Here is a 24,310-nt window from a genome sequence, read left to right as displayed (position 1 = left end):
TGGTGACAGTACCAATACAGCACATACAGTGGTTCTGGGACAGTTTGGACAGTGGAGGTGCTGACAGTCATCGAACCCAACTATAAACCATGTACTTGATGGAAACCATTTCAAGTTGGGGGATGCAGCAGCACCTTTCACACCACTAGTTCCAGCACCTATCAGCAGGTCTCTTTTTTTTTTTTTTTTGTCTGATGTGCCACTAATAGTAGTTGACCTGGATTATAATTCTATTGCCTGCTGTGCCTTGAATTTAAAACCTACTATTGATCTTCTGAAGGGGAAAAGTAGCTGGAAGGCTGTACCAGTGCAATTAGGGACATTAGCCTAGGAAAGACGTCCTCTACTGTCATGATGCTGTTAGCTGAATCAGCATAGTTTACTCCATTATTTCCTGAGTGACATTTTATTTAGTGACAGATCATAGTCTCAAATATGGCAAAGCTCTTTTATAAATAAAGAGAATTTAGTGTTATCACATTTGAGGTTTGCAGCTAGCAATAGGAAATTCACCTCCCTTCTTATTCCTAGGAGAAAAAATGATTTGAAAACCTCTAGCCTTTCCCGTCCTTCAGTGGCAAACTCCCTCTGTTTTCTTATACTCACATCACTTACCCAGTTACTTTAAAGTCCAACATGTTTAGCATATGCTTGTAATGATGCTGCAGGAAAACCCTGCCCACCGCTTCCCAAAGGCACAAAAATGTGTGATGAGCCCCAGAGTCAGAGCAGTTTTGCTATGCAGGGGACAGGATACAGGTTGTTCATATATGAGGGTAAGTCTCTGTGCACCATAGAGTACTAGCTGATGTCCACTGTAGCATATCATGAGAGGATGGTAGATCTGTTTCTGTGCACATCTGTAATCCATATCACCTGTGTGTGTAATGAGGACACGCATTCCGTGGCACATAGGTGATATGCATCGTAGACTGGGGGAGGCTGTGCCTCCCCGAACTGCCAGGTGTGATCTGGCAGTACTCCACTCCCAGTCCACCGCTTGCTTCCTGTTATGTGGCTTCCCTTGTGCCATGAGCATGGCCATCACTAGAGACATGCAGAGCCTGGAGCAACCCACCCTGGCCCCAGGCACAGGACCCCGGGCAACTCCCCATCTGCCACAGGCCCTGCCCCCAACCCACCTCTTCTCACCCCTGCTCTCCTTCACCCTTCCCCACTCCACCCCTTCCCCCAAGCCCACCTCCTCTGCACCCCACCCTGTCTCCTCCCACCCCCGCTACCCACACATGCCCTCATTGCATCTCTTGTCTAAAGCCCCCTTCACTGAGAGATGTGACCTGGGTATTACTAGGAACCTGGTTCAGGGTGGTAGCAGGGATTACCCTGCCTCCTGCACTCACTGCAGTGGCAGGACCCATGGGAAGCAGAAGCCTGCTCCATTCCTCTGCCATCTCTCAGCCAGGTTACTCCACTTCCCACAGCTGCCGTTGGAACGCTGAGTGCAGGGAGCCCAACTCCTGCTGCCACCATGTGCCAGGGCCCCCCAGGTAGTCCCCCAGGCCTTGCTTAGCCCTGTAGGCAAATGGCAATATAGGTCACCATCCTCTCCATAGGACAGTTGGGGCAGCCACTGCCGGGCCCCCCAAACCACAGGGCCCAGAGCAGCTGCCTCAAACTGTCCTCTGGACAGGACAGCTTTGGCTGTGGGCTGTGCTTCCCAACCTCCTGGCATGGGAGGGCAGGGGCATGTTATCTGCCCTACTGGAGCAAGAGGGATGGGGGCAGTAGCCTGGGCTGAGGTCTGCCAGGTGGTGTGGCAGTACTCTGTGCTCCAGCAGGGGAGCAGGTAAGGAGCAGTGATTCAGGCAAAGGGTTGGCGCTAGGGGCTTGCCACCCCCAGTCAGAGATTCACATGCCACCCACAATGTGGAGGTTGATGAAGACATGAATCGGCAGTAGCAAGCGGAGAACCATCATCCTGCTGCTCCTGGGGGTGAATTCCTCCACACATCAACAAACCCGGCTGAGCTACCTTGCTCACAAACAGTTACACTCATCTCTCGTTTAACGAGTACTTTTACTTACGAGTACTCGCTAAAACGAGGGACTCACACACTTACCTTTGTTCACAGAATGAGTGACCTTCCCCCGCTTATATGAGCCAGCTGCAGGGTCCCTGGCTGGGGCGCATGGAGATCTGCAGCCCCGCCTGGCCCATTCTCAACATTCCCCCTGCGGCAACTCACTGCGCACCCCCCACCCCACCCACTCCCTACACTCCCCTGGCCCACAGCTCCCTGCGCAACACCACCCCCTGGCCTGGCCCACTCCCAACACCCACCCCAGCCCGGTCCCTGAGCCCTCCAGTCCGCAACCCCCCCGACAGGTACCGCTGGTACAGCCCGGAATGAGCCACCACCTCCTCCACCAGAGCTGCCACCAGGTTTTAGCCCTCCCTCCCACTCATGGCCCCAAACTGCCCCCAGCTTTCAATCCTTTTCAACCCCTCTGCTCCCCCAGGGTTACTTACCTTTTGAAAGCAGCGCCACATGCTGCCACTCTGTCCCCAACTTAGGAGCACTAAGAACCTATCAGAGACTTTTACATGTATTTAATGGTAATTTAGTGTCCCTCTGATGAATTTTCACTGACGAGCAGAAAGGTGGGAGCCAATTGTGCTCGTATAGTGAGCGATGAGTGTATTGCACCTGAACATGTAGGTTCCAGCAAATGAGTGCACTCACTCCCAGGACAGCTGCTCTTGACTGCTCTTTCATTTCCATTTCTGGTGACAGGGTATGTTATTGCCACAGCAACATTCCAGGAATGCACCATAATATCCTCTCTGGGTGGGAATAACGTATTAGATATGATTGCCAGAACTAAACTGCTAAGCCTTTTTCTCAAGAAGTTCACACAGAAGAAAAGCAGTAATATGTTGTTTTTTTTTCCTGGCCCTAGTTTTATTTCCTTCCTTAATTCGAACCAGGAAATAAGCTAACACCATCTTGGAGCTGGGGCGAGTTGCCCTAGACATCTGAGTTATCATGTGATATATGTATCTTTTTAAAAGCCTGGCAGGAATTCTCCAAACCCAGAGGATGGCTTAGCTTATGGTCATGCATTGATTGCAAAGTACCACCAACAGCACATCTCCCCATGGAAGCAAATGATCATTGGAATATATTCATCCAGGTTCTTTAATCAGACATCAAATTACAGCCTTCTAGCTGGACTGCAGCAGCATCTGGAAGCCCATTAGCACACAAGCTGGCAATAGTCAATTTTGTCTATAGATACAAAATACCTGCAGGGATTTACAATTTATCTCAGAAGTTCCTCAGTGTGACTTTCAAAGGAAAAAGGCAAATGCTTCTCTCAGCTCTCCATAGCAGATCTTACCAGGGTATCCCACTTGCACTGAATGAAAAGGTTTTCAGTGGGAGAGCTGAACAATTAGAGAGAGCAGAATATCTGTTCAGATCTGCTTTGACAATCCAAGAGGAGACTTGTTCTAAAAAATTTTTTCCAAATATCCTCAACCTTCAGCTCCTCAGACGTTTGGGTATATTTGGAACTGCTGTGGGCAAGCAGAACTAAAACCACACTAGTGAGGAGAAACCTTGGTACTGTGGTACATTTGTTAATGGTGAAGGGGCTGCATGATCTCTAATTGAAATAAACCTCAGATGGCGAGTGACAGCGAGTGATTCAGTCTGCAACCAAATGGCGGTTTACTTGAAGACATGCAAAGCCCAGCATGAATGAGTAATGCTTTATTTTTAGTTTCACATTTTCTTCAGCTGCTGCATCCTGCCAGCTCAGAGTAATGTGACTTTCTCCCTGGCTCCAGGAAAGCAACGAAATACAATGGGGCAACTGTGAAGTGTCAGCATGTCTAATGCATGGTAATGTGTAAGCCCCCTGGCAGTGGGAGGAAATTTGGCATTGATCCATCTTTGCTTGTAATTCTGTCCTGGAGCGTCTCACCGGTGTCCTCCCAAATGTACTTGGGAAATAGCCCTGTGAAGTGTGGCCCTCTTTGATGCAAGTGAGGCCTTCCAAGCAAAGATTGAGCTTGTCTCATTCACTTGAAGGTTTCACCGCCATTGAGTGGTGCAACTCAGTGACATTAGAAAGTCCAGACGATTCTTCTAAAGCTTCCAGTGGGTCTGCTAGGATTCCCTCTCAGAGGAAGAAACCCAAAATGGCAAAAATCTCTCCTCACAGCACACTTCTGTAAGTTCTGTCATTCCTTTGAGTAGGATCTATAGGGTGACCACTCTTTCAAGTGGCTTTAGGATTCTGTTCCCTTGCTGGAGGATTTTGTCTTACCAGTGACTTCAGTAAGTTAATTTGCTCTTGATTTGCAATCTGTCTTCCCCAAGACTGATTTGGTGCATCTTCTTTAAGGATGGGTATGGTGATTCATCCTTCTAGAAATATTTTTGGTACTACAGGGTTCTTTTCAATTCAGAGTCCAACCTCATTCAGAGAGTATTAGTAATTAACTTTGTACACAAGTTAATCTGTGACCTCTAATTGTCTAGTTATTTAGGACAACTGGCTCCAAATTCTACACAGTTAATTTGGGCTTTTTCAGTCTCTGCCTCCCTCTTTCATTCATTTGGTTGCATCATGCACAAGAGGATTCCCACCTCTTCATAAGGGGTATCTCAGGATCAGCCCTAAATTCTTCTAGAGTATGGTTTTCCTGCCAGAGGATTTGTGATGGGATGAATCACAGAAATCCTCTTGAGATTGTATCCTATTGTGCTGATTAAGCCACTGATGCCCTGCTTCCTGCCCTCTAGGGCTCCCTACTTCTCTGTGCTGCTGGTCCAGAAGCTCTGGTGTACCCCAGCCAAGGTGCATAGTTGGGATTACTACCCCTGTGCAGAACAACACACACATTGAACCAGCTCTGTGCCAGAAAGGCTCAGCTATAAGAGCTGACTACCCATGAAACCACCCCCTAAAAGGGACTAAAATGTCAAATAGATCCATCTTACCCTCTGTAAAAGTTTTATACAGAGAAAGCTCATAAGGTCAGTTACCTTTATTATGAAAGAGAGATATGCACATAGGTTGCTCCTTACTCCCCCAGTAACAATTATGTACATCAGGATTGATAATAAATTAAAGTGTTTTTATTTAGTGTAAAACTGGATTTAGATAGTTCCACATGAAAACAGTCAGAACAAAGTAAATAAATAAGTTAAAATAAACAAAAAATGTCAGCTAGTCCTAATCCACTAAAAAGCTTGCTACATGCAAATTCTTACCCTAAACGGTTGTTCTAAACATCGCTGTCACAAGCTAAGCAGCCTCCTATCTTGGCCCAATCCTTTTCTCTGTTCAATCTTAGAAATTTCCAGCAGGCATCTTACGTGATAAGTGGGAAGAGGGGTGTCTCCTGGCATCTGGCAACTATTCCTATTGTTTGGGTACTCCTCTTATATCCCTTTTGCCCAAGGTGGGAATTATTTATGCTCAGTTCAAACTTTTCTCATCTCAAGTATAAAAGTATTAGATACAAAATAAGTTTCAGCATCAAGTGATGTAGACTTGTCTTTCTAGGACCAACTGCAGTTTGAACTTACAGGACAAACAAGCCTATTCACAGGTCATTGACTTGATCGCTGAGCCATTAAGTTTCTGGAGCATCAGATGGTCCTCATTAACACATTTAGAATTATAAACAGATCCACAGTTCATATTTGTAACTTTGCATACCAACATGATACATGCACAAAATAAGATATGCCTATTCAGCAGATTGTAACTTTAAACTGATACATTACATGAAGCATTTTGTCTAGAATGTTTCTGAGTTATGCTTACTCATACCATTTATCATAAAGCATTCAGGGTCGGGGTGGACTGTGATGGGATAATTTTAGGGATATAATTCTCATGGCCCTTCCACTCTACCAGGTCCTAGCCCAGGGCCCTGAGTAGAGGAGCCACAGCAGGGACAACTGCCCTGGGCTATTTCCTATCACTGTCTCTGCAGTTTGGACCATGAGCCTCATACTCCGAGTTGTGGGAGCAGCTTGTCACAAGCAGAAGTCCCTTGTGGATCTTAGGTAGCATCTGGCTGCAGGCTCAGCTTCCTCCAGGCAAAGAAGTTATATGTTTGGTGGTGTCAGAACCCCATAAGGTCTCCATGCTTTGGTCCCCCATTTCTGTCTTAGGCTGAGAATGTCTAGGCATTGTTCTAGCCTGGAGTATGGGGCTTGTTCCCTGGAGACTGCCTTGGCTAGCAGGTAGTGATCCTTCCTCTCAGGATCCTGACTGTTCACCAGTCTGTACTGAACCGAGCCAAGTTCTCTCCTCTCCAGGCCTAGCACTGGCTACGTGTATAAAGGGGAAAGGCTAGCAGGGCCCAAAAGCTCTTTAACCTCTTCTATGAAGGTTGGCAGGTTTTCTGCTTCATTAATAGCACTATTTTTTTTTTCCATTTCAAGCAGAAGGAGAAGGGTGGCTTCTTCACCTCAACCTATCTCAGACATTTGCTGTGTAACTGTCAGAGTTCTAATAGTCTAAGGTGCTTTTCATTATACCAGAGACGGAAAGCAGATCACGCTGAAATCTCCAATGCCTTGCAGCAGAATAACAGATGCTGTAACTATGCAAACGTTTCTCAGGTTAACTTGGCACACTCCTGTGTCGCAATGCTCTCTTCAGACACAGTGCTTTGTTAAAGAGCTTCTCCATTGGTTCATTCATAGATACAACTTACATTACTTTATACTCCTTTAATATACTGTAAAATAATGAATGCAGCCTTGGAGAAGGAACCAGTTAATTTCTTACATCAAGGGTAAAGTTGGAGAAATAGTGAGGAAATTAGTTATTATTGAGGTCTTGTGCTGCCTGCTTTGAAATGGTCATAATGCTGGGGAGGATAAGAAATGAAAAATCTTTCTCCTTCTCCTTTATCTTCTTTGTCCAGTTCTTACTACAGTAAAATGTGGAATGTAACCCAGCTTGACACCTTTAACAAGGTTAAATATTGCAGGCTCAGGTAACAAAACAAAACATAGACTCCTGTTATCAGATACTCCTTCTGTTATTAAAAAACTAGCCATTTGCACATTCTGTAGGTAATGTAACTCCCAAAGAGATTATCTTGTGCACATGTCTTGTGTTGCATGAGCTCACATTGTTCTGTACTACAGAAGAAAATGGCTAAGTAAAGAAAGCGAGTCATTGAAAATGCAGGGACATAGAGGAAGGCTGCCCACAATCCCTGTTTTGGATCATATTCTTTGGCCTGTTCTTCTCTCTTTGTGGTGCTCAAGTGGCACAAAATGAATGGAGAGTGCCAGTCACTCCCTGCCTGATGATACCTTTGCATGGAAGAATCCATGCACATGCACTGGTACTAACAAATGAGGGATTTTTAAGTCCCACAAGGAAAGTGTTCTGAGGAGAAGTTTGAAGGAGGGAATGTGGAGGTGCAAGTAGGACAATGCAGAAACAGGAGCATTTAGCATGGAAGATAGGAAAGAGATGGAGATCAACTGGGGAGGGAGGGTAACAACATCCTGGATGGAGGGAAGAGCAAATGGAGCTGGCTGCACAGAGGTAAGTGAGAGATGCTAAGTAATGTAGGTACCTTGATATTTGGGCTGTTGATCTTCCTGCTGCTGTATGGAACAACACTGCTGCAGCAATTCAAAGGAGCCTGGAGCTCAGGCTGCTGCTGCTGTAGAAATAGTGGTGGCTGCTGTAGCTCCAGGCCTCTTCGAAGTGCCAGATCCATACGCGACTGCCCCCTTTGCCTCCCCTCCATCAGATGGCCTGCTGTCCTGTAGCTGAAAGTCTTTGAGATGTGTTGCTCACGTGAATTCCACTTGAGCTGTGTACTCACCACATCACTTGTGGCAGAAGTTTTTTCCCTCAGCAGTATCTGTAGGACAGCAGTTCTGGTGATCCCTGGAGAGACACCTTCATGGTTCGAGATAAGGGGCCCCTTTTACCTGAAACTCGTTTCGTGGTATGGATATGAGCAACACATCTCAAAGAACACCAGTTACAGTGTTTTCAAAACACACATATTTCCAGCTGCATTAGTTAGTAAAAGTAGGCACAATCTATGGTCTAGAACTGTCCAGAATTAATAGCTCTTAAAGATTTTTCTCCACAGGTAATTGTAATCCTTTCTCACTATACGCCCACCTTTAGTCTTAGTTTTATGCTCCTGTACATGGCAGAGATCAGATTGGTCTACACAGGGTAAATCAGTGAAACATTTCAACTGCCCCAGCTCTAAATGGTGAATGTCTATGTAGCAGTGAGCTATTGTGGTAACCCACATCCTGAAGCATTAGTTTCCTTGTTTTGGCTGACAGATGTGAGGGTTTCTGAACCTGTGCCTTGTTAGCTATTTCTTCTGTAAGGAAACTTGTTTCTTAGAAAAGCATATTCTCTCTTCAGTAAAAAGTTTTTATAGGGTGTTTTCTCTGGAGCCTAGTTCTGTTAGCCTTCTGGGCACACTGGAAACCTTGCCATCTTTTTCCCCTTGATCACTAGGATAGGAGACATGGTGATGAGTTGGAACATGAAGGACCTTTTGGTAATCTGTTGTTATTGGTGGTTTGGCTTTTTGGGTATTAGAACACAGTGTCTTGAGTGATTCATTTTTTGTGTTTTGTATTATCTTGCCTTAATGTTCTAAAATAGCCAGATCTTGGTATGAACAAAATTCTGAACAAATAAAATAGAAAACAAATATCTTCACAGGAAGAGAGTATGCGAGTTCTTATATGAATACTTGTGAAGGAATCCAGTCAACAGTTCAAATTGGCATTAGGATGGTAGAATCTGTAATAAATTACTCCAAACTTCAGTTGTCCTGTTCAGACAAAGGAAACATCCTGACTGCTTTGGCATAGGTCAGGATTGTCTGTCCTCTTTCAATATTTCAGAGTAGTTCAGATGATAAAATAAACATAAACAAACACAAACATAAACAAAAAGCAGAAATAAAACATAATGAGTCGAATTGTGGCCCAGAATATTTGCAGTCAACTTTAGTGTCAAAATTTTGTCTTAGAGGTTCAAAATGCTTCCTGAAAAATACACAGCTGTTCCCTACATTATCAGAGTAAGAGAGTCTGGAAAAAAAGTGTGTAATTCTAGCTGTAGTAAGCCTGCCTCACTCTCAATGAGTTACAGCTGGCTAGTCATTTGAATTTCCTGTGAATAATATTCTGCTCTGAAAACAGGACCAAGAGGCAGCACTGATGAAGTGGTTTCCATAGTAACAATGATTTGTGTACTGAAAAACTGACTGTTTGTTTTCAGGGGAATTACATAGGTATGTGATATTAGCTCTCTGTATGGGTAACACTAACACCCACTTGATGAAATCAAACTTAGAAAAAGATCCGCAAGACTTGTTCTTTCATTTCAATTTGAGTGTTGCTACCGAATAATTTAGTCAATATCTCTTATGGGCTTTTATTTTTAAGCATTGTACTTAGTGTTTAATCATTTAGAATGCATTTTAGTGCATTTTTTGCTGGCTGTGTAAAGGCACAGAAGGCTTTCTACATTGATCCACATTTCTTTCTTTTTCTGTTCCAAGTTCTCAGGCTCAGGAAGTGGGAAGAGGGGGTAAGCAGGAGGAGCGGGTGAATGCGGTGGGGGAGGGAGGTCAGTGATGTGTATTTTAAGAGCATATTCTAGAAAGTAACAGTTTGAAAAGAAATGGACATTCTAATTCATATGGTAAATTGAATTGGGTATGACTTCATTTATCTTTTCTTAACTAGAGACAAAGAATAACACAGCTGTGATTTGGAGCACCACTGTGCATCTCAACTTCATTTCATTTACCATTATGTCAGTTACACATTTGTTGCGATAAATATTGACAGATGTTAAATGTCAAAGGATGTTAGATTTGTCAATATCTGAGAAGGAAGACTTTAACTAAGCTTCTGGGTCCTGGCATTAAAGCCAAATAAATCCAGTTTTGCAAGAATTAGGAGAGATTATTCTGTTACCTCCTGTTGCAATTCACCTCTAACCTTTGCATTCCCTCAGTCACAGACTTGAAGGCTAGAGGTGATCGCTGTGATCATCTCGCAGGCTGTCTTGCATAGTACAGGCCTCATAGCTTCGCTAGTAGTTCTTCCAATGGACACATAACAGCTGGTGGAAGTTCAGCATATCCTTTAGAGAAGACAGCTTCTTTTGATTCATCCCTTATGGGTTTGCGAGCACATGTGAGTGGACTTCTTGCCCACAAACCCTCAATATAGTGTTTTCTGAAAATCTAGTCTTTGCGCAGCCTGACCAGAGGACTTAATTGAAATACATGTGACTCTGCAATTATGTGTGTGGAAAAGCTTACATCCTGTGTGGTTTATTAGTTCCTTTCATTTTAGTAGGTGAGTGTCCAGTGTAAGACAGCTCCCCTCAGCGGACTTCAGGGCATTCAGAGAAGAGCTTCTGAAATCAGAACAAAGATCAATTTTGGCTGGCTCCCTCGAGGTCATCCCTTTGTCTCTTTGTGGCCTGCAGAGAGAGAATATTACAGCAGTCAGCGCATAACAGAGAGAGGTTTCTGTTGAAATTCTAAAAGGAACATGCCAGAGACCCAGTGGTGGGGATGTCCTAATGAGGTTTCTATGCCAACCATAGGAAAGATATATGGCCTATGAGTCAGAAAATCAGATGATTACTAAACCAGGGCAAAGTGATAAAGAAGTACAGGGTTGTTTCTCCAGACTTGGACTGTTATAGTAACAGCTGTAGGCCTGAGAAACAAACCAATATGACAATTACAGGCAATCTGTGCCTGTTGTCACAAACTGAATAGAATTTGGCTATGATGTAATGATTGATCTCCTTTTTATTGTGTTTGCTAAGATAAGACACCTTCTCCCCAGATGGGCGATATCAATATTTGGACATTTGATCAGGAACAGCAGAGTTTAATCAGTGGGCCTCAATCTATTTACCATTGTGGGTGGCATATGCAGTTCTCTAGTGAAATGTGGGCCTCACCCACACAAAATATGAACTACCTGAATGGCCCTGAGGATGTCACATGAGCCACAGATGTGTGCTGATTGGGATGTGGGTTGAGAACCACTGATGCAGAGCATTTATAGGGCAAACATTTTCAAAGCTAGGCAGATAAAGTCAGGCTCCTGAATACACACTGAGGGACCTAAGTAAACGGCTGAATTTTCAAAAGGGCAGAGCAGCCAACAGCTCTCAACAGAGTCTGTTACTGCTAGAGTTAGGTGCTTGCTTAAGTATGGATTTAGGAGCCTAATTTTAGGCTCGCAATTTAAGAAATCTCAGCCTAGGTGTACTTGCTAGGTGGAGTGGCATTATTGTTATTATTTATAGAGAAAACAATTTAAAAATCTGTATTGGTGCATTTCCTCTGTGTGTGTGTGGGTGGGTGGTGGTGGTGGTGCAGAGGGTTGGATTGGCAGAGGTGAAGAATATAAAGAACTTTTCCTCCAAAAGACGTTGAAAAAGGAAAAGCTAGTGACAGTCCTAATACTCCTACAGTACAAGACAGCCATCTGACTGTAAAATGTACGGCAGAGCTAAATACAGGTTAGCATTTTGCCCAGTGCTAGCTATGCACCTCCTCCATATTGATACTGCAAAGTAGAATGTACACTGAGTCTCACTGGTCATTCTTCAGAAGTCTATTATTATATAATTCCTCAGGATCTACTCTTACTACACTGGACTTCTTGTTGTTTCATTTCAGCTCTATGATGGACCAAATGCCCAGTCCAACCTGATAAACACTTTCTGTGGAAATACTCTTCCTGTTGCAGGGAATACCACAGGAACCAGCCTTCATGTTGTGTTTTACTCTGATGGAATAGGCTCTAAGCAGGGCTTCCAGATGCTGTGGCATGTAAATGGTAAGCTACCCAGAATTTCTTTGTCTCTTTATAATAGATAATTCCTTCTTGTGTACAGCATAATATGCTCCAAGCTCACTTCAGCTAATTGCACATTTCTAGAAATAAACCAGACATAGGTATGAAAACATCAGTTTTACCTCTTCATAATGGATTTAATATGTAATGTTCGTGTGCACACGCAGAAGCACACAATATGAATGAATCTGCCTGACTGGCTAGATCAGTGGTTCCCAGTCCAAGAGCCAGGGACCCCTGGGAGTCTACAAGGTTATTGCAGAGGGGCCATGAAAAAACAAAAAGATAGATAAAATGATCATAGAAAATAAGTTGTAAATACATTGCAAAGTTACAATCAATTATTATTTTTAAATTAAATATCTTCCAATCATGTTATTAAATGCTGTCCAAAAATCTATGTTGTGATTTCCTTTTTCGTTTAAGGAAGTGTGCATAGTGGCTAGAATTGTCCTTGATCGGGGTGCACAAAGGGTTTGGGGAGGATGATTGGGGGTCCACATTAGTGGAAAAGTTGGGAACTACTGAGCTCACTGATTAATTACAGGGGCCATGGATGAAGTATACACGGTAAGTGACCTGAGGTTTCTGAGGTAGAGTTAGTTCTTTTGGAACAAAGGCAAACTGCATTTGTAGGGCAGTGTGGGAAAGTCTGTGTGCCTTTCCCTGGCTGAAGAGCTTCTGGGAAGAGAGGTCTTTCATCAGAGATGAGCCCAGGACTACGGCTTTCAGGGCCGGATCTGACCTGGATTCCAAATGCACAGGTTTGGGGTATGTGCATTCAGGAGTTCACTTCAGCAAAGGAAAGTAGAAAGATGCTGCTATTTAGTTCCTTCCATAAGTAATAGATGAACTTCAGTGCCCTCTGCCGCACTTCTCTATATGAAATGGCGTTAGCTAGGATTTTCCCTGTACCTATGCATAGCAGAGGCTGCCACATGCTTTGTTAATTCACCAAGCATATGCGCCTGTTAATAAATCAATCTGTTAATCACTGTGTTTGCATAAGTTATGTTTGCATTTTCTTACAAAGTGAGGCTACAACTGCAACTTTCGCGTCGTACCCATTTAACAGCAATATTCAGTAGAACAAGAGTGAATCTTGCACATTTGTACATCCCATCAAAGAGGCTCTGACCTTGGAAATAATTAAAGAGCCACAGTCTCTGCCTAATCCGTTCACACTATTCAGCTTTGACAGCATTGTACAGCAGCTGAAATCTGCTGCGGAGGCCCCAGCGCCACCACAGACTGTGGTCGTTTGTTGGCTCCCAGAGGGCTCTCTTTGACTAGACAGGGGAGTTTAGAATTCAAAGGAGGTCAAGGAGTGTTTTGGGGAAGAGGGTGACATATGCGAAAGGCGTGAGACCTTCGGCTGGACCCAGCAGGGGAAGTGCTACAGCACAAGGGTATGTTCTTATGATTGGGAGGTGATGTCATCCTGGAGTTACACAAAGGAAATAAAAATGGAGCCTTTTGTGTGCAGCGAGGGATGACATCAGCCCCCTGCAGTAGCCACGGCTTTTGTTTAACTTTCTTTGCTGAAACACTGAAAAACCTGCCTGGTGTGTAATTCTCTTTCTCCCTCCCACATCCCTGATCTCTCCAAATTCAGAACTAGCTCGCCCCCAGCTGTCCCCTACCTCCTCCACATTCCTCCTCTATTGTACATTTACTTCTGTGTCAGCAAGCTCCTCATTTTAACTCCTGCGCAATAGACCTGGGCTTGAAGCCCCACAAGCTTTGGGGGAGTTTTGGTCTGAAGTTCCTGGCCTGAATGCAGCTCTGTAAGAGAGAGGTGAGCCAGAACACTGAATCTGAATGTCCTCAGACCCTAGGGAATGTCACAGCTGGAGCTGGACTTCACAGTGTAATAGGGGGATAGTCCATTCCTACCCTGCTTACATCAGATACACAATAAAGGTTCTCCATTTCACCAGGGTTCCATCACATCAGTGGAGCTAACAGACTCATTAGGCCCCTGGGCAAGGCGGGGCAGCTCTGTGCCCCCGGAACGGGTAGGTCCTTGGGTGGAAGAGGCAGGGTTGGGGCTAGCCTCCCCCACACAGCCCGCAGCACTACCCAGAGCATGCTGCGTGGGATTCCAGTGGTGGTGGCTGGGACCCCCATACCCTTTTGAATCACTGGGCCCTGGGGCCATTGCCCCCTTGCTCTCCGCTGTTGGTGGGCCTGTGCATTGTAATACAAAAGTATTAGCAGCAGTTAGTAACATGAGCATGTACCGCTGCCCTCTGCCCTACCAAAACTTGCTTGAGTGCTTACAATTAGTGGCTTGCTTCTCCTTCTGTTCCAGTCCCTTTGCGTGTGGCAAAGGGACCAGGGAGCTCTCAGCCAGCATGTTGCCAATATAGAGGGCTCCTGCATTAGGTGCTCTGTTAGACTATGCCTGCACTAGAGCGATTGGTTGGCAGAAGTTACTGCCAGAAGATATCTTCCAACAGCTCCTGTTGACACATTGTGGATCTGCAAAGTGGATCAAAAGAGCCATCAGCTCTGCCAACAGAGAGAGACCAGACTGCCCGGCTGCTCTCTCGACAAAATGGCCAACCAGAAGCACACTGATGTTCCAGAAGCCCTGTCTGCTGACAGAGGGTCCCCTGGAATGTCCAGACCGGCTTTCCGTGGACAGATCTTTGATGACAGGTGTTCTGCCTCATGGGGGAGTGTCAGAACGCTGTCAATGAAAGTGCCACGTTCTGTTGATTTACTGTTGAGAGCACACCTTGGAAGTGTGGATGCTCCATGGGTTTTGTTGACAAAATACCAGTTTTGTTGACAAAACTCTCTGGGGTAGACAGCCTTATTCTCCACCCCAATGTAAGGGTATTTTGGGGTGGGTAGAAATATGATCTAATCAGTTCTAGTGGTGGGACTGAGGTAGACATAGATTTTGAATCAGATATCATTAACCTAAGCCTTCACTGTGTTGAGCAGATGTCAATTTAGGAGACAGATGGGTCTGTGTGCCTCCCTTTGTGGTAGACACCTGTGGTTCTGGAGTGCAAAGTTCTGCGTTCTGGTCCCCAAACATCTTAACTGTTGGCTAGGATGTGTGCCTGTGTAGATCTCTGAGACTCATGTGTCATACTGCTGAGAGGGATGTACTCAGATTTGCAGCCATGTGTTTGTACAATTTCATGCCAACACTCCTCTCAACCCTCCCTCCTCAGCATCTTTGAAGTGGTGCAATGACCGCAAATAGCCAGATGCTTTCCCTGTTGCTGACTGTTTCAGTGAGCCCACTTCTACCACTGAGAGACACAAAAAGTTTAATCTTTTGGGTCTGGTCTTTCCCTCTGAAGAGCAGAATATAAATTAACAAATGGAAATTGAGCACCCTTAATGCCTCCTCCATACCCAAAATTTGTATTGCTCTAACTACGTTTGGTTAAATCTGTGCAGCTCCCTTGCATGGGAATTATTTCAACTTAAAAGTGCCTTATAACAATTTAAGAGTCAGCTTTAGCACAAAGAATTCAGCTGCAGCAGAACCGACACACTAGTCTTAAACTGATATAAGTGTCCACATGTGGGATTTCATTGGTGTAACGTAATTTTAGTTACACTGGTACAGTTTACGGTACTTTTGTAACCAAGGACTTAGAATCTTAGAGGGGCTTATTCCCAGTGAGAAGACTAGATGCAACAGACTGTTCACTCCAATTGTGCTGTTCTCTAGGAAGCTCAACATATGCAAAGTTAATTTTGGCTCCTCTGCTGCGCTCTTGAAGAAAGAGACAACACTTGCTGACACTGGGGTGTTGTGGGAATGGTCCGGTGATTGAATTACTTCTCTACAAAGAGTTGGGAGGCCAAAGGTCTGTCAGTGCTAAATTACACCAAGGGCAACTGTCTCTAAGAGAAGAGAGACATTCCCTATACACTTCAGCTATGTCATTAAGCAATGTTCATTAGACTATCAGCTGCTTTACAATGTGCATTACTGCATTTTCTTAACAGAATTAGTAATTAGACTGCAGGGTTTTGAATGAAGCTGACAAGTGAAACAGATTTGGCCCCCACAACATAGTCAGATTTCACATCTGTTCTGCCTGGCTTATGTATTCCTTTCTCCTTTAAGTATCAGTACCACATACATCTGAGAACAGAGAAATTGAGTTACAAAGGATTGCACCTCTTCCCTCTGCTGAATTTCATGGGAGAGCCCTGATAGCTGTCCAGGGCATATAAAGGTATATTCAGTGCTTTCTTTCCAGAAAAAAAGGTGTTAGAGCTCAAGCCCCAATCCGCTCCTGTCCTCCCATCCCCTGAGGCCCACCCCCAACCCCCCACAGTGGGCCTAAACTGTCCATAGGTGGCTTAACCACTCCCTGTGTGGGGCCCAAGCCACTCACAGGCAGCTTACTCACCCTGGTCAGGGCCTGAGCCACCCTACCAGCAGTTTAACCGCCCCCAATGTGGGGTCCAAGCTGTCCCCTGCCATGCAGGGCCCAAGTAGGGTTCCCAGATTGTCAGAATGCTTATGAGGGTCAATGCCCTTCCCCTCCCCCAGCCCCAGGCCCCTCCAACCCCCCTGCTGTAACCCAGTCCCCCTACCCCAGGGCCAGGTACCCCCAGCCCCCTGTTCTAACCCAATGCCCTCCCTCCACCTCTCCCAGAACCAGGCACCCCAGCCACCCCGCTCTCCCACTTTCACCCAGCAGTCACTGTCCCAGGCAACTGAGACCCAGTAATTTTTCCAAGCTAAGTAGTCACTTCACTCTGACAAAAGTACTTCCAGCTCAATAACAGCTCCTGAGGAACCACTGACAAGATGGTTATAACATGGGCAATGCTGGAAAAGCTATTTTTAAACCCCTTTGTAAACTGTGATGCTGTAGAATTCCCATGGATGCTGTTGCATTGCCACGTGAACTGGAATTATCAGCTCAGTTCCTGCATGCGTGCTTTGGTCAGACATGCTCTAACTGCCTCTAGTCTACCTAATTCCAGTGCACCCACTGCTGGGGTATGAAAGTGCATACCCTCATCGCTGCTTTGACTTTGGAAGAGACAAGTTTTATTGCATATTGTGCCAAAAATCAGTCAGCTGAAGAGCTTTCTTTGTGCTTCTGTCTTAAACTACAATGATTTGACCAATTTCATTTATAAGCAGAGATGAAGAGCAGGATTTGGTGGTGATGGGGGACTTCAACTATCAAGGCATATGTTGGGAAACTAACACAGCAAGGCAAAGACTATCCAAAAAGTTTTTGGAGTGTATTGAAGACAATTTTTTTTTTTTTTTAATTTCAGAAGGTTGAAGAAGCTACTGTAGGGGAAGCTGTTGTAGATTTGATTTTAACAAAGAGGGAGGAACTGGCTGAGAATTTGAAAGTGGAAAGCCGCCTGGGAAAAAGTGACCATGAAATCACAGAGTTCATGGTTCTAAGGAGCGGTAGAAGGGAGGACAGCAAAATAGAGAGAATGGATTTCAGGAAGGCAGATTTTGATAAATTAAGATGCTGAGCTTTACTGTTTCTGTCTTTAAATCTCCGTCCAGCTGGCTTTTTAAATATCTAAAATGTCTGGGATTTTAATAGCGGTTGACCTTCTCTTATCCCAGACTCTCTGGTCTGGCAACATCCCTGACCGAGCAGGACCACAAATATTGCTGAACTGGGGAGCCCCAGCCACAGAGGTTGCCTGGAGAGAGGCTTCACCTGCGGCTCTGATTGTCTGGAACTCCTGCCAATCAGAGCAGTGTAGGTGGACAGTGTCTGACACCATGTCTCCAAAAAGTTTCTCCAGGGCGCTCTTCACCCCACTGATGTTCTCCCTGCAGGGTGGGGATAGTACTGCAGGGAGATAAGCATCCCCCCTTCACCTAACCTGCTCTGGCCCCCTCCACCTGCCCAGAGCACCTCACTCTGCTTCTACATCCCCTCCTGCCCAGACTCTCCCTCCTCCACCCTGCTTCTGGCCAGATTCCCACCCTCAGCCTGCCCCTACACCCTTCCTCCCACCCAGATCTCCCACCTCCAGCCCACTCCTGAATCCCACCCACTTCCACACTTTACCTCCCACCCAAATCCTCAGACCTCAGCTTGCTCCTGCACCCTCCCACCCAGCCAGAACCCTCACACCCACTCCCAGCCCACTGAAGCTGGGGAGGGAAACAAGCCTGCAGCAGGTTCTTCAGGACTCAGCACTGTGGACTCCAGAGGGTCTCTGGCCCTAGCCCCACGCTTTGGCCCTGTGATGTGCCAGGGGCTGTGGGGGAAGTCCCCCCCCATGCATTGCACAAGGCTCCAGCCCCAGGCTCATGTCAGGGGCCACCCTGGTAGGGCTCCAGTCCCCAGCTCTGCCCCAGGCCTGTGGAAAAAAAGCCCGGGTATATTTGGGTTATGGCTGTTATGAAAGAAAGTGACATTATTCTGTTTCTATATTTTACCTAGCAGTAGAAAACGGTTAAAAAGAACCCTGTATAATTGCTCCCTACCTGTAAGTGTTTATGTGAGAAGGAAGCAAAAAGACTGTTAGTCTTGCCGTGAAGCCTAGGAGAAATGGGCACTTTGCTAGCGTGCAGCAGATAGGCCCTGCAGCCACCAGGCTGAGTGCTTGCTTGAGCGAATGCTGCCTAGGGGCTCAAGCTCCATGCTGAGAACTAGGAATTTCTGACATGCAGTCCTGACACTCATCCCGAGTTTCTGTGTAGGCTGACAAGTCACTAAGGGCTCAATTTTTAAAAGCATCCATTAAATTTTGGTGCCTTCTTTTTATGGCGCTAAACTTGAGATCGGGGAACCAACAAGAATTGCTGGGTGCCCTGTGCAAGGTGAGTGTTGGGGGGGAGGTCGGGGATGCTCCCAGAAGGGGCGGGACCTCAGGTGGAAGGGGTGGGGCTGAGGCCTCCATCCCTCGGCACTGCCCAGGCCATGACACCTGGGGCTCCAAGGATGATTTAAAATTCCCGGGGCTCCTGGCCACTGCTGCTGCCTTTTGAATTGCGTGGTCCCAGGACTGCTCACTTTGCCTCCCCATTGGTGGGCCTGCAGGAGACACTCTGGGCCTCATTCTCAGAGGCACTGTGTGGTCAATTGGATCTGTTGGTGCTGCTCAGGAATTCTTAAAATCATGCCTTACGTTTCTTGTTTTGGCCCCCAAAAAAGTGGCCCCAAAATTAGAGGCTCTTATGAAAAAGTAGGTTGCTGCCTTTGTAAAGCATATACAGTACTTACATATTTCTGCCCCTGCACCCATACAGGCTAGTGAAGATTCATTAATGTGATCTTGTATAGCACTTTAGAAATGCAGCATAACGTGATATATATGAACAAAGGCTAACATTTTCTAGCATAAGTGCTTAACGTTAGGTCCCTCAAATGTCACGTGCTCTCTAAATTAAAGTGGCCTGATCTTTTTAAATGTTTAACGCTCGCAGCTTACAATGGGAATAGTGGAAGGTCAATATACCTGATAATCAGCCCTTTACTTCAATGCCTAAATGTTGGATGAGTAGTGAAAATATTGGTCTCAATAGCCTTTTAGTCCCTCAGTTCTGTCTTGGAGTTTAGGAGTTTAGTATATTTGAAGGAAAATAACCAAAACTGAGGAGATCTGTAAAATAATAATGATTATAAAAATGTGAAAGTGAGTAGAATATCAGAAATGGCTTATTCCTTAAACCTCTACTTTCAGGAATAGCCCCTATTCATATGAGTTGTCTGGTTTTCTTCAGCAGAATTTCTGTGACTAAAATATGCTTTGTGTGAGGAAAATTTTCAAAATCAAATCCGGATGATCCTCAGTGTAATAGTGGCTTTGGATCTGTACCTCACTGCAAATTTCATGTACAATGTTTCTTATAATTAGAATCAGTTGAAACTAACTGAAGCATTTCCTTATGAATACAACATACAAACGCAGACACTATTCATGTCCTTAACTTGGATTTTACTTGCATGTTAAATCTGGTGGGGGAAGTTTTTTTTTTTTTAAGCATGTGGCTAAAAATTACCAATGAATAAATCTGAAAAATCTTGCACATTTTTTGTAGATTACTACTTCCTAATTCAGGGGTGATTATGAAAATACAAATTTTGCTCATGTTAATGAATCCTATCTCCTAACTAGATACATGCCGTAATATGCAAAGACCTTTATAAATCATCACTTGCACGATCTTTAATGGTTACTAAGATTTCAACCAAAGGAAAGGTCACCAAATATATGGTTCTTGAACTTTCTGTTTGTTGTCTGGTTTCCTAGCAACTAAATTGGGTAGGTAGCCGTGGTACGTATTTTCCAAGGGAATCCTGAGACCTTTCTGCTACTAAAAGAAAACCCACTTTTTGTTCATGGTTTTAAAGTACATAGGAGAAGTTTCCAAAAATGACTATGAGGCACTTTGCCCAAACTGAGTACAGAGTGTACAGAATTCAGCCTCTGGAAGTTTTTTCCATTGTGCAGCCGCCCAAGCGTGCATGCTCAACCAGTTCTGTGCTGCAGAAAAGGTTTTAAGCATTTTAACTAGGTATTAAATCTTCTTAAACTCACTTCAACTTCCAGGGGAGCCCTGGAAGTTGTAATGAAAGAGGTGTTGGGACTGGAAACAATTTTTTTTTTAAATTTATATAACTGACACTACAAGCCCATAAGCACTGGGCTTAGACCTGGTAATCCCTGGTACAAAAAGCTCTGGGGTGCTCAACACATTGAAGAATCTGTCCGTTCATATTTATTTGCCCTCCAAAGACAGGATCCTTCTTCTAACAAAGTGAATGGCAAAATTCCTATTTAGTTCAATTAAAACAGAATCGACCTCATGTTTGTAGACAGATGTAAGCACTGTAGAATGTTTTGTGATGATTTAATGGGAAGGTTTGGTGCCAACCAGAGACTGGAAAATATTTGATTAGTAGAGATAGATGCAAAACCACTTAAATATTGTTCTCTACTATTGTCTCAATAAAACAGGAAATGCATCTGCTATTTAGGAGAGAAATTACATTCTGGGTTAAATAAAAATAAGTTTCTAATTCTGCATAGAGGCAGGAGGAAGAGGGTGGGATGTTCCATTATTTGTAGATAGGTTTCTTAGCTTCTAACTGAATTTATTACTAAATGCCAAAAGGTGGGTCATAGAATTCTTCCAAAAATATTCATTGTTCTGGTTCATTCCAGTTTTCCATTACTTTTGATTGGTAGGTCATTTGAATTACAAATGTTATGCTTGTTATGTCTCCTGTAGCAAGCCTGATTAGCTGACACTGTATGAATTTCTAATCCTATACTTGACTGAAGGCTATTTGGGACCAGGACTCAGTCTTCACTATGCATTATTACAACACTTAATACAGTGAGGGGCTCTGGTACATTGGTATTTACAATACAAATACATACAAGTAATATCTGTAGTTTACTATCAGGGAACAGAACAATGCAGTGAGATTTAGGTAGCTAATCAACCCAGAGTAAATAGTGAATGGTTTGAACATTCAATTAAAAATTCTTTTTCAGTAGCTAGTCAGATAAAATGTGCTTTGAAGGTTAGTACAGATAAATGCTCTAATGTCCCAGTAAGTGAAATACGAATGTGTTGCACAATATGGTTGAATCAAAATATGCTTTTGAACTTGGTCAAATGTTCCTGTAATGTTTTTCTCCCTTAGTGTGCTTAGAGCTGAGTAAATTCTGCAAATAAACATTCACAAGTATGTAAATTTTATTCTGAAATCGCTACAGTTGTATTGAGCCCCTTTTGTGGTCCCTTTCCATAAATACTTGAAAAAATAAGTTTACTGGCAGGAGTGTTTGCCAAAACAGCTGGCATCAACATATTTACAGGAAGAGAATTTGAAATTTATCATGTCACTTATTCATGCCAGAAACTATTTCCAAACTGCTCCATTTTGGGAATAGCACCATAACATGCTGCCTTTGTGTCAACTGGCCCGTCAAAACAGTTCAAATGTTATATAGTAAATATGTCCAAAGAGTTTCTTGAAAAAAAGCTTCAAGCCAAGCATTCAAATGGCATTTGCTGGGATTATTCAGTAAATATTCTAAAAATGAATACATGTGAAAAAATCATGGTCTGTTTGCAGGCAACTATCAAAGAGTAGCAAAAGCAACCAAAGAAATTATTTCTTTCAAAGTATTCAGACGGGTCTAATATTAACCGGCTTTTTTGCCATAGCATGGATAGAGACTACATTCTTCAAATACTGCTTTGGAAGCAACGTGCAGTGGAAGCCAATTAGCAGCACATAGAGTTAGATGGTCAGTGTGTGGTTCGAATAACTCATCTGAGGGTTACTGACTGAAGTCGCAAAAAATATCATGCATTCTTGAAAGAATTTTAGTGAGTAAACTGTATGTGACACTGAATGTTAGATGTGGGAGTTGCAGAAAGGGAAAGGTCTACAGCTCAGTGTAGTTTTCCATTCGGTTGACCCATTTTGGGTTTAAATAAAAACATGTCTTTGTGACTGTCAGGAAACTCTCAGTAGGAGAAGCTTAGTCATAGCTGACTGTTTAATTTGAAACATTCCCACTCAGTTTCTCTAGGCTCAAAATATGTCTACACTGCAGGATTAGATCGAATTTATTGAGGCTGATTTTTAGCGCCAGATTTTGTATAGTTGAGGTGCATAGCCTCACTTTGCACATGAGGTTGACGGAGCATGTCCTCGGTAGGTTGGGCAGCTTTGGCTTTGATAGCAATGCACTGTGGGTACCTATCCCACAGTTCCTGTTGGCCCCTTACATTCTGGGTTATGTCCCCAGTGTCTGAAGGGACAAGAAGAGTGCAATGGCGTGTTCTGGGTATGTGGTCATTGGACTCCCATAACACACTTATCTCTTCCCCCTTTCTCTTGAAAGCAATGGCAAACAATGTTTCTGCACCCTTTTTTCAATGGTTATCCATGCAGGTGCCATAGCAAGGCTAGCATGGACCCCATTCACCTTGAAACTGTTGTGGCAAGTATTGTAGTCACCTCACACATTATGCTGTGGTATGTGTAGAGATTAGGTGTCAGTTGCCAGCACAAGGATGAGTGTAAGGAGGCCACAGACACAAAAGTGTGTGAAACACTGGATTGGATCAATGAGGAGATGCTGGCTGAAGTTGACTCTGATCACACTGTGGAATGCTGATTCTGGTCCTGTGGAACAAGCACAGACTGGTGGGACCTCATAGTTATGTAGCTATGGGCTGATCAGCAGTGGCTACAGGACTTTTGCATGTGTAAGGTCACTTTTATGGAACTTTGTGAATTGCTTTTCCCCACCCTGAAGCTCAGCAATACCAGAATGAGACCTGTTCTGAGAGTCGAGAAGTGAGTGGCAATAACCAGGTGGAGGTTTGCAATGTCAGACAGCTACAACTCAGTTGGGGATCAGTCTGGTGTGGGTAAATCTACAGTGGGAGCTGCTGTAAGTAGCCAAGGCAATCAGTGACCTGCTTTTTGGAAGGACAGTGATCCTGGGAGAGTGCAACTTCCTTCTGACAGGAACCTGCAGGGAGGAGAAGAGGGAATGGGGAGCCCGGTGTGGCTGCCGGGAGGGGCTCGTACCATGCCTCTCTGGAGATGAGCAAACAGAGATGGATTACCTCAGTGGTAACAGTCACATAGCTTCCCCTGCTTCATTCAGGCTGCCACGCATGATATCAGTCTTCTCTTAATCATAGAGAATAATAAGGACTGGATGTCACTGAATGTGGCCAGAAACCGAGACCTTATGCTGCAATGCTTTTGCTGCAATGGTGCCAGATCACTTACTGCTGGCTTGATGTTCTGGGAAGCTGTCTTACTGTGGAGGGTGAAATAAGGCAGGCCTCCCCAGAAATCTTGTCAACAAACTGTCGACAAAACACATTTTGTGCGTGGATGTCCCTCCAGCTTTGTCAAAGCCAGCGAAAGAAACACTGATAGCTGTGCCAAAATCGCTTAGGGCATGGTGGATAAAGGCTACACCAGGAACACACAGCGCTGTCACATGAAAATAAAGTTGCTTAGACAAGTGTACCACTGGACAAGGCTGGTTCTGAGCCACAGACGTGGATGCTGATGACAGACACCCATGACCTCCTTTAATGTTTTCATCCCATGAGGCATTGGGACCCTATTCCAGGATTCCAATCTGCTGCAGCAACCATGGGATAACTATCCAGAGTGCATCACCCCTAGAGCTGCAGCAATCCTGGCAATGAGGGTGTGCTCTGTTGACTACAGCCACATAGGGTGGACACGCCAGATTGCATTTGTTAAATTGGATGCTCAAAGTCAAATTAAATAATGTCAGCCTAATTTTGTAGCGTAGCTGTGCCATTTAGTAGCTGCCTGCATTCATTAGCCAATCTTTTACCAACCCACATGCTCAGGAAAGCAGTTGCATTTAATGATAATTTTCTCAAATGGTTGATCTAAAGACACACAAGGAAAGAATTG

General features: G+C 44.4%; 1 protein-coding gene across 1 annotated transcript in view; it reads left to right on the top strand.

The window, feature by feature from the left end:
• Positions 1–24,310, top strand: part of CUBN (cubilin) — a 250,358-nt gene that overhangs the window by 89,833 nt on the left and 136,215 nt on the right. Inside the window, exon 29 of the mRNA XM_074985503.1 lies at positions 11,714–11,873. Coding sequence (XP_074841604.1) covers positions 11,714–11,873 — 160 coding nt within the window. The remainder of the gene's footprint in view (positions 1–11,713; positions 11,874–24,310) is intronic.

Source organism: Carettochelys insculpta, chromosome 2, assembly GCF_033958435.1.
Source record: "Carettochelys insculpta isolate YL-2023 chromosome 2, ASM3395843v1, whole genome shotgun sequence".
NCBI lineage: Eukaryota > Metazoa > Chordata > Testudines > Carettochelyidae > Carettochelys > Carettochelys insculpta.
Note: the sequence above shows the minus strand (reverse complement) of the source record. Positions and strands in the feature narration are given on the sequence as shown.